At 47.3% G+C, this 11,388-nt stretch overlaps 1 protein-coding gene across 1 annotated transcript; it reads left to right on the forward strand.

Moving 5' to 3' along the window:
- Positions 1-4,632: 4,632 nt before the first annotated feature.
- LOC144124222 (uncharacterized) lies at positions 4,633-10,026 on the forward strand. Its single transcript, XM_077656868.1, has 3 exons — positions 4,633-4,950; positions 6,819-7,000; positions 9,825-10,026. Exons 1-3 carry the CDS (start codon positions 4,759-4,761, stop codon positions 10,024-10,026), a joined length of 576 nt encoding a protein of 191 aa, XP_077512994.1. The 5' UTR covers positions 4,633-4,758.
- The last annotated feature ends 1,362 nt before the right edge of the window (positions 10,027-11,388 follow it).

Raw genomic sequence — 11,388 nt, forward strand, 5'->3', positions numbered from 1 at the left:
ACTGCGCCCTGTCGCAGAGTATTTACTGACCGAGCGAACGCATTTGACCGAGAGAAGTCTTGTATATCTCATTGCTCTCATTTGTTGAAGCGGCACTGCGGACCACTCCATCCAATTACTGTTCAGAATAAAATCTGATTCTCTTGCTCTTTCTAGCTATGTTGGCGTTCTACCGGCGGCAAAAGAGGCGTTTACCGATTAGAGAACTGGATTTAAAATTCTACCTGCCAGGAGGTCCAAACTAATCACGTCCTAAGTTAGAAGTATAGCTGCCGCCGTTTTGACGTGAATGGCACTGTAGCATTGTTACGATAGCTACATTACGGTAGCATTTCGAGACTTCAGCGTGGCGGCGCCGCCATCCTGTGGCTGCGCCGCAACGCTGTCACGTGGTAGGTCACGTGGTGCCGAGCGGATGCCGGCGTCGCGATGCCGTGGCTGATCACGTGCTGATCGCGTGATCACCCCGTGATCACGTGATCACGAGCTCGGTTTCACCGGCGCGGCGGGCCGGTGAAACCGAGCTGCAACAGCTGTGCGCATGCGCCGTGTCAAATGGGATGAAGATGAAGAAGGAATGCCCAGAGAAACGGAGCGGCGAAAGACTGACTTTGCAATTCAACTGAGCAAGTTCCACCCGGCCAGCTGTAGCTATCGCGTCACTCCAGATTTAACCGGAGCCAAACCACCACCAATTTTTTTTTTGTTACGTTCCCTGAAGGCTAGCCAGACGCAAAAGAGACCAGGGCAAGGAGCGCAGATCTCGGGGAGCACCGGACAAAGCGCAAATACTACCTAGGCACTTCCTCTGCGTCTCTACCCAGGTATCTGTTGCAATATTGCCCGACGGCATCAAGTTGTGCCTTCATGTAGGCCGGCATAGCAGCATGGACGTCATCCTCATCGCGATCAGCCGCAGGCACGTTGCTAGGTTTCTTCAGAGGATGACAACGTAGTGTTACCAAAGGAGCGGGCAGGAGGCAGAGACGGGAGGGAGGGGGGGGGGGGAGCGGTGATCGGCGGAGCACTGTCTTAATAATAATAATAATTGGTTTTTTGGGGGAAGGAAATGGCGCAGTATGTCTCATATATCGTTGGACACCTGAACCGCGCCGTTAGGGAAGGGATAAGGGAGGAAGTGAAAGAAGAAAGGAAGGAGGTGCCGTAGTGGAAGGCTCCGGAATAATTTGGACCACCTGGGGATCTTTACCGTCCCGGGTTCGAACCCGACCGCGGCGGCTGCGTTTTTATGGAGGGAAAACGCTAAGGCGCCCGTGTGCTGTGCGATGTCAGTGCACGTTGAAGATCCCCAGGTGGTCGAAATTATTCCGGAGCCCTCCACTACGGCACCTCTCTCTTCCTTCGATCACCCCCTCCTTTACCCTTCCCTTACTGCGCTGTTCAGGTGTCCAACGATATATATGAGACAGATACTGCGCCATTTCCTTTCCCCCAAAACCAATTATAATATAATATCTCTTTAACGTGCACTGACATCGCACAGCACACGGGCGCCTTAGCGTTTTTCCTTCATAAAAACGCAGCCGCGCGGTCGGATTCGAACCCGGGAACTCCGGATCACAAGGCGAGCGCCCTAACCACTGAGCCACCGCGGCGGGTCACGGAGCACAGTCTTGAAACGTACGTTGTGGAGGAGGGGTTGCCCGGAGAGCAACCTACTAGGTAGATGGGCAACCAAAGTCACGTGACCCTGCGGCGTAATCACAACCTACCTACCGGATAGTGAGGACCTCTCCCCAATAATCGCTGGACCTTAAAGACATAAAAGGCACCCTTAATCCCATGGTACTTACCCTTCGTGGTAGCACAGTGGCTATGGCGTTCCGCGACTGTGTTGGGCAGGATGCACGGGCTAGTAACCCGGCCTCGGAGGCTGTTACCCAGGTTGGAGAATGGGTACGAAAACGCCCGTGTACTTAACAGGTACACGTAAGGAACACTTTCCGTAGAACTTTACTGCGGAAATAGAGCTTTCAATAATACTACTAAAAAATACAACTAGAAATGATCTAACTATAAAATAAAATAAAATAATAATACTGTAAATAAAACAAAAAAGCAATGTAAAATAAAATACTAGCATAACTTAAAAATAAAGGAATAAATACAAAGTAAAAGCTAAATGGCAACTATAATATTTAATTCAATAGTTGCGTTTGACGTGTTTTATCACGCGCTACAAAGTTAGGGCGCGTTCATGTAAAACTTCCGTTATGTATACAACTGCGGAGGTGCTATATGTGAGTAAAGTGATGGGTGGGTGGCATCTCTGGACTTTGGTGGGTTGTTTTTCATTATTGTCATGATGTATAATGTGTTGGCTTTCATTGTGGCGAAGAGGGTATTTATTTTTCTTTCTTTCTGTTCATTCTCCCGCTTTTGCCTTGACGATCTCAATGCCCTTCCCAAGCCCATTCCTTCCCCTTGATTTCGGCTAGGACGACATTAAAGCGTGTTTGTTCTCTATCCCAATCTGCCCGCTTCCGGTCTCTTAACGTTACGCCTATCGTTTTTCTTTCCATATCTCGCTGTGTTGTCCTTAACTAGAGCTGAACCTTTTTCGTTAGCCTCAACGTTCATGTCCCGTAGGTCAGCAATGGTAAAATACACCTGTTGTTTGCTTTGCTCTTGAGAGATATTGGTATACTGCCATTCATGATCTGAGAGAACGTCTTAAATGCGCTCCACCCCTGTCTTATTATTCTAGTTATTTCCCTCTCATGATCATCATAGCCATCATCATTAACCTACTGTACGACCAGCACGTTCTTCACGAGGCCGGGCAACACGTTCCTCGCGCCATCCTCTCGTGCACGGCAGCTGGTCTTTCGTCCTGTCCCACAGCTGTACAAGGCGCCCTCCACAAGGTAAATGAAGCCTTTTTTCTCTCTGCCTTATCAGCCTCTTCACCACCTTCTCCGATGCCGAAGTTCTCTGCCCGGGAAAAATAGCAGGCGATGTGTTCGGTGTGGGCACTTGGCTTTCGCTATGTCTCAAGCGATGCGAGGGTCCTCGGCCACGCGCCAATGCGATCAGCCTCCGTGGCTCGAAAGTGACCGACATCCCAGCATTAGTCAGGGTGCAGGTTAGAGATGATAAAATGCGAGTAATGCTGTTGTTTGCAGGCTTCATGTAGGCGAAATTGTCTGCCATGGAGCGTTTCCGCGTGGTTACGTACAACCGGAAGCGGTGACCTTTTTCCGTTTCGATGGGCACACTCAGATGTAAAAAACTTTCAGTGACAGTAATTCTAGCGCAAATTCATCAGAAGAAATTTCTCATTATTTTGATTGTTTCGAGGGATAACGGAAGCTTATGGCCCCCCTCACGCGCAACAATGCCTCGTAGTTCTGATTAAACAGCGAAGACAGTAAATCAAAATCACTTAAAAATCTTTTTGATAGTAGTTGCTTATGTTTAACTAATTTATGAAGCTAACTAGCATGTGCCTTCTGCTGTTCTGTCTATGGCGCATGCACAGAACGTGGCCACATACCATATTCTCCGCGGGTGGTCGGAATTTCCGGACCTTCACTGCGGCGTCCCTGTAGCCTGAGTTTGTTTGGCATGTTAAACCCCTTAAACCACATTCTAGCCCTGCAGAAGGACGCGGGAATTGCCAAAAATTTGACCTCTTTGCACTTCTTCACTGTTCTCGTCATCATTTACAACGTGTATTTCTGACAGCACTTCACTCGAAGTGAATTTCGCTGTGCTCTGCGCTATTTATTCTTATATAATTGTCGTGCTGAAATGGTCTGCCTTAAGATAAGCACATACACCTGAACTTTGTTCACAGCTATGCATCGTCGACGAAGATGCGCACAACTTCGTACGTTATGACAATACTGAGTTTGAACGTGCCTTCTCTAATCTTCTGTAAGATCCTGCTACATGTGCCAATATTCCACTGTTGGCGTACGGAGGCTAGTGCTAATCACGGAGAGATCCGGAACGAAGCGTGACAAAAAATCAGCGCATGTCAGGGGTCAAGCATAACGGCATACGTGCTAGGTTTGTTAGATTTCTGATGAGATTCATCGCCACCAACATTCATGACCACATTTGTGCAATACCCTAAGTGAATAGCTGCAGTGCTGTCAAGCGAGGGCTTGTTCATTCGCTCATTCGTCAAATACATTACAGCACCTGGTATTTCAACAAGCATCGTCCTGTCAGAGCCACCTTCGTTGCCTCGTTCTTCGACAGCAGGTAAAATTCCCAACATTTTTTCTTACGAACTGCTTTTTTTGTTCCGTCTCTCCTACGTACTCCCCCTCCCTGCACCCAATTATTTTCCTTGCTGCTATTCCAATGTTACTTTTACGGGGTTTTCTGAAACTCTCAATATGCCTCAGACCTCCGTGATTCCCTTTTTTGATTAAAGGCTAGATTGCAATACACTCTATCAAAACATGCTCTCAGTTCGCTTCTTTCTGCACAGCAAGACCAATGTGTCTACATTACTTTGCTTTTTCCTGTAGTATTTCACCGTCAAACATCCGTCCCTTTACACTTAAAGTAGAAAAACTTCGCGATAGATTTTCTATTTCCTCCATCCATGTCATGGAGCTGAAAACCTTCGTGTACTGTGCTGTTTACTGTTCTAGTCCACTCCCTCTGAATTGGGTCTTCTTAATTTGAACCATCAAACAGAACCACAGGCTCTCGTTAAGGCGCTGTCATTAACCTGCACTGCCTCACCGCCTGACAACGCTGGCTCAACGGCTCTTCACCATGCCTGACGCCACCAACGATGACACCGGCGGAAGACAGCAACCCAACCCTGAGGTCAGCGCCGAGCCAAGAAATGCGCTGCCTACGTCGGCCGGGTCCGTAGCCCCGTTCAGCCACCGCCAACTTGAAGAGGTGCACGTCACGCTGCTCTGCCCCCGCTCACGACCCAACACTACTGACGGCACGGCGCAGGTAGGTGAAGCACGGAACTGAACCTCCAGTTTACCCAATGCCAGCGCACTTGTAGCATTGTTGCCACCACATATTTAATGCTTGGTTTTCCTACGACCGTGTTCAAACACATTTAATAGATGACGGGTCAGGGCACAGCTCAGAACACATCTTATTTCCCTTCTGGCAGCTTATATATTGCGCATAAATTCTCGAATATCGCACTCATTCAAATTATGACTTAAATCTCTGTTCGTGGTTGTAGAAGACAATGAAAGCATCGTGGTATTAGGTGCACGAATGCATTGGCGTTGATGGTGTACAGTCGGGGGTACGTCATCAAAGCGGCGATAATCGCTCCGTGCTGCTGGCGGGGCGCCCTGCTTTGCGGAACCAACTGGCACTTTTGCCATCGTGTCTATATATATGCCGCTCCTGTGGCACCCCACTAGTGCTATCTTTTTTACTCTCGACTGTACGTCCGCGACCTTGTCACCGGAGCAGGGGCCAATGGGCCACAACAACCTAAGCTGGATGCCACCAGACAGGGCCGAGCGTGCATGAAGTCAAGCTTGCTCTTTGTTGCTCTCTCAGTTCTCTGCCTGTTTCCATCTCACGTCTGCAGTAACATTTTTCTCAATTTAGGCATGCCTTGAAAGACGGAAATTTTTTTTTCGCGACCCAGCGTCAGGGTTTTGAGGAAAGGTATGCATCGGGGGCGTGCACCCTCTTCTGAACAACGCATGTTACCTATAAACGTCCATGCCAAAGCTAAGCAAAGCGAATGTCAGATGTGTGTGTTAAGGCACAAAGAGGGAATTGTCATTGCGAATATCAGTAACATAGTTGAAGCGCCCGAATAATTATAAAAAAGATCGTACAGTACACGTACTGATTCGGACGCTAAAGCCGGTGGCAGTGATCAGGAGGAATTGGACACCCCGCTGGTAACCATGTTAATACTCCCATTAGTAACAAATGAATAGAACTGAAGTTGTTCCACCGCATTTTATCGGAATTCAACTGTCTAATTTTAGCTTATAAGGTTCGAAGTGGGGAGAGAAATTCATTTTGCAGTTGATAACTACACTCAACTTACTCGAGCGTGTCAATCATTCTTGGACAAAAATTTTTAATATTGGAAAAATGTAAGGCATTTTTAGGCAAATATTCACGGTAATCGACCATTGTTCCGATGTGTAGCAAAATCTTTGACACTTGTATCGAGCAGTTAAGACTGCCATAAAAAAGTAATTGGGAACGCCTTTGACGATAGCAAAAACATTAATAGAAAGAAAAATGAAAGCCTATCGGCAAGAAATAGCTGGTTTATTAACAGCCTATCGGCAAGAAATCAGCGGGTTTATTAACTTTAATACAAAAATCTTAAAATAAATGAAACAAATTGCATTCATGAACTCTCTCCAGTTCAAAACTGCCTTTGTACACAGTTGTTGGGTATTAAGGCAATACACCCTCAGTAGAGAAAGAGCCCACTACCGCGAAAGTTTTACGCGTCCGGTCACCTCTGCTGTGCGAGTTCGGTGCTCATACAAACTGGTCTATCTTGACGACAATTCTTTTCAGCATGTTGACATACTGTCATTACTTTACATCGCGGTATTTACACGTAGCCTGGACTAGATGTGCGCCGACTATTACAGGTTGTGTGAGTTAAACAGTGCACTACTAAATTTTAAGTAATTCATTCCAGATACGAAGAAATTAAATTTCTTCGTTAAAGCCAAGTTCTAGATATTGCCCATCTTGAATGTAAACCAGCGCCACATTGAATGGGGTGTAATGCAATGGAGCCGGATATTTTACTGAAGTTTCTGTTCTAGTATTTTGACGGCTTGAGAGTGACCGTTCAATCAATGTACACGCAGCTCACTCGGATCATAAGCTCTGCCACCGAGCCTGCCTCGCGCTCTGCCGCAGAGGAAGACGCAGTCACCGCCAACGCCCAGCAGTGCACCGTCAGTCACCAGCAGCTGCTCTCAATTGACCACCACACCGAGTCGCGCAGGGAGCAAGTCAGCAAACAGCTCAGTGCTGATCCGCGCTACCGGTCAGTGAAGTTTCCCGCATGCGATTCACGAAAGTGGCAGAGGGTAAGACAAAACAGGTTCAGTGAATGTGTGTAGTAGGAAATGCCGCGCCGATCCCTACTACATTAAAATTGTTCATGTGTGTGTATGCATGAATATCATGGGTGTACATTTATATATATACGCAATGCGCATCTTGGCTGTGTAAAAATTATCTAAGTGCACAGGAAGTAATGGCTCAGCTTCGAGTTCAGCCACTGCTTGGGCGGCCGTTGTAAGTGCGTCTACTACGTATCAGCATAATTCTTCGCACTACAGCGGGGTTGAGCCAGAACCTCCCTGCACAGCAGCATTGGCGCGACGAGAGAACGCACAGAGACGCAGTTAGGGGAGCTTTCATATCGGGTAATTTGGCTCACATCCGCATTTGCACTTCAGAGTTCATTCCAGGATCACCATGCATCTGCGATATAAGAAGTGGTCACAGAAATGTTGTTTCATAAGCTGACAAGCTGCTAGCCGATACACTTACCTCGTTATATGTAGGCTAACAGCATCCATACATGCAATGTGAGGAGGAGGGCGGGGTGGGCATGTGTGGCTCTCGCTTAACTGCGCTCCGTACTCCCTCTGAAGCCTCATTCTTCCCTCCAGCTGCACGCGGTTTTCTTGCCAGGGGACATGGATGGTAGTTATTTGAAATAATCACGCACTTAGCGTTCAGGATACGACAATGTAATTGGAGGTCAGACTGACGTCGAATTCATGCGATGCTATTCCGCGAAAAATTCAAACTTCCCAACAGTCTATTCGGGAACCGGATAAATTTTTGCCCTATCCTCGGTATGATTCAGCTTTCGCTGCCAGTTCGGCTTGGAATTACTCGTTCACATTGCTCACGGGTCCTAGGATCATTATGTTCCTTTCATCTCACTTGTATCATGACGTCAAAAAGCAGAACACAGACTTTTTAAATTGGACTAGTGCAATGTTGCACGTACCTTAATATCCGGACTACAGTCCGTACCCTTTTTATAGTCCGCAGGGGCAAAGTTGGGCTAAAAATAAAATTTCCTTGCTTAGATAGTCCGCACTCTGTGTATAGTCCGCAGGGACAATATTTGGCTGAAAATAACTTATTTAGATTGTCCGCAAGCAGTATGCAATAGGTAAGCAAGCATTTTATTGTCAAGAAGTAAAACTATTTGTTTTATTAGACCGCATTGATGTCAGTCCTAGAACCCGTCAAAATGTGCTGACAAATGTGTTCACAGATAGAAGCATTGGAAAGCAGCCACTCTTCGCTATCGCGGCAGTATTTGCTTGCACATACCACAACAGGGGCATTTGAGGTAATATTAGATAAATAATTAAAATGTCGAAGTTGATTCATATCAGAGTTGATTTCGCAGTTATTTTAGCATGGTAACATGTAGGTGCCCACGCTGGGCACATTTTTTTTTTTCATAGCCACCGGTAGGCTTCTCTGGCTCTGACAAATGATCTGAACAAAAAAAAAAGTGCATCGTCCGCACTCATAGATAGTCCAAATGACCCGCTGATCGCCTTACCACCGCTGTGACATGTGGCTTGTTTCTGTATCCGAGTTACTTGCATCGGGTGTGTTTGAGCGGCCAACACCGGGACACAGAAGCGCATAGTCAAGTGACACTTGTCAGATCTCATGGATCTTATTTTAGGCTAAAAAAAATGAACTGCGCTGAAGGTAATGAGACAGGTTAAGGGGTTAGTTGGTTTTCCATTTTTTATAGAAGAGCAATTGAGCGTTACTTACTTCAGACGAGCAAATAGACATGACATTCTGGGCTCGTCCTGTCGTGTATGTATGTGTGCTCGTCTTAAATAAGTAGCGCTATATTACTCTTCTACATGCAGCGCCAACGTTACTTTCACGAAGCCAGCTTAAACTAAAATTCCTCAGCAAGGCCTACATCTCTGACACTAAAACATTTGCGCATATTTTAGAGATTAGACGCTAATTATTCTGTGTAAATTAGCAGATCAGGCGCAAATACGAGTAGCTCCAACCTAACATAGCGTACGATCCTTTTTATTTTTCAAGTTAGCTGGCACACCATGTGTGGAAGTTGAGCCTGTTCACAAGACCCGTCAAAATTCGCATCTGGTTCCACTTGCGATGCCGAATTGTAATACTTTCCTGATGACAGTTACGTTGCTTAACGTTGCCCGCGTTGGCTCTGTTTTAATGAACGCATGGTCAATAACCACGTGTTCATAACGTATATGATATTTAACACGTTACACATTTTTTTAATGACTGCTGCGCGTTCTGTTTTAAGTCTCTCGCGGCATCATTTACTCGCAATATATGCTGGCTTCCGATCTCCCCCACTCCCTCTTTATTGTCCAATATGAATTCACAATGCATTATTAGATGTCATGTTCGCAATTCGATATTTATTGGCTTGAAGAAATTACGTGACAACTTAGCGCTTTCCTGAGCACCTTTTTAGGAATTTTCTCGCGAATATTTTCTTTCATATGCTTCAACAGTTATTGGAAAGTGTGTGCGGGGGGAGAGGCGGGAGCGAGGGAGGGGTTAAAGATGGATTCCTGAGACACGTAAGTTAAGATTGTACTGTTCAGAGAACCGGAGCTCTCTTTCCAACCCTGCTTTTCTTGCATTTTGAATTGAAAGGGGAAGGCGAATTACATCTTGCTAAGCGTTGTGGCAGCCATGTGTTTCAATGTTCAAATTCAAGTGCAAAGAGGTGGAATAAAAACGACTGAGTGGGCAGCGCCTAATTGTGTTCGTGTAAACTATACTCGCGTTCACAAGCAGAGCTTTCCCGTCCTACGCAGTTATGACCACGTCGTGGCTGGCCGCCTCGAGTCCGAGCTCCGTGGGTGCGAGTGCGAGCAGCTGCACTGTGCCGGAAGTGACCTCATCGCTGACACGATGAGGAACAACCGGAGCGCCGGCACAGTCTTCGGCGAGTGGCACACGCCCTACCATCTGAAGCGCGAGGTGCACACCCAGGGCTCGGCGCTGCAACGCCAATAGGCGGCCGCTTGGGGTTCGGGCCGCTGTGTTTCGATACGAGTTCACGGACGGCCGGCCCAACCCCGAGATGCGGGCTAGCGCGCGCGTCGCTGCTCCGACACCGGAGCTCGTCGGACAGTGACTGTTCAGACCGGCGCGCCGCCTGGAGCTTTGTTCATTGTTAATCTCCGTCTGGACTGAGTTCTTGAAGCACTTCTGGCGAAGCCGGAGTGCTTCCTATTTACCGAACCACAGAGCATAACAGCGGTATCCTTGTTTGTTACACTCTGTAGCAAACAAGGAAGCAGACAAGCAATGCTCATAAAGAAATCGTACGAAAACCCGGTCGTTTTCACAAGCGTGGTCGTGTGAACTACGAATCGACAGTTCACTAAAAGTGTCTTCGGCAAGATGGTGTGCACGGAGTTACGGATAGTGCCAAAAGACCTACCGCCGCTTGAAACTGGCTTGCACCTTTTCATGTGGTAGTCATGAAGTCCGCCACCAGGTTCATCTTATTTATAGCATCGTCGTAGTGCCCGAAGTCCGTGGCAACGTGATACGAGTGAAGTACTGACACTTTCTGAGCTTGGCGCATTTTTCTCTGCTTAGGGCCATGCTCCGCGCAAATGCAGTCGAATTAGCCTGCATCGAGAAGCAGTGGTAATTTTACTTTGCTTTCAACGGTGAACTCTCTTGCGGTACTTCGCGTGCTACCAAGCGGCTTCTCATACCCCACTGCTGGATGCCACACCACATGTGTCCGTCCGCGCAAAGCATCCTACCTAGTGCGGGTGAGACAACCGGACTGAGGCGGGTTACGACAACGGGAGAACTTTGTGACCTGTGACATTGGGACAATCTCCGCCTGGACAGATCAAACCACTTTCGCTCGTCCGACCGCAGTAGATGTGCAGCTGCCGCCATGGCCATTTGTTCTTCCGTCGACGTCGCAACTTTTGCTGGAAACGAACTTTGACTGGATGAGCCACTACAGCATGTATCCTGTGTCGCGGGAGTTGGCCCGCAAGTGTTCCTGAAGTCGTGGGCCCGACTGTAGCAGCCTGCAGTCGCTGTGGAGTGGGGGACATGGGTAATAAACGGCTTCTCCCAGGAAATTTCTGAGTTGTGGTTGCTTTATCGGAGTTTCGAACAACGGCTTAGTACTAAGGCAGCGCGTCATCAGTTCCCAGATTACGGTGCGAAAATTCATAAACGTCCTTCTGTGCGACGTCAGGGCACGTTAAGAACATGCACTGTATTTCCGCCTTATTTAAGGAATGTTTAGAAGCAGATTATCAGCAAATGCAACGCAAGGCTAATTCAGGATTTCTTTGCTTTCTTCCCACTTTGCCATCTTTTTAACTACAGCTGAAATATCTA

Source organism: Amblyomma americanum, chromosome 3, assembly GCF_052857255.1.
Source record: "Amblyomma americanum isolate KBUSLIRL-KWMA chromosome 3, ASM5285725v1, whole genome shotgun sequence".
NCBI lineage: Eukaryota > Metazoa > Arthropoda > Arachnida > Ixodida > Ixodidae > Amblyomma > Amblyomma americanum.

Coding starts and splice junctions, on each gene's coding strand:
- LOC144124222 (XM_077656868.1), top strand. CDS start 4,759: ATGCCTGACGCCACCAACGATGACACCGGCGGAAGACAGCAACCCAAC. Junction 4,951..6,818: donor CTACTGACGGCACGGCGCAG/GTAGGTGAAGCA, acceptor ATGTACACGCAG/CTCACTCGGATCATAAGCTC. Junction 7,001..9,824: donor AGTGCTGATCCGCGCTACCG/GTCAGTGAAGTT, acceptor CGTCCTACGCAG/TTATGACCACGTCGTGGCTG.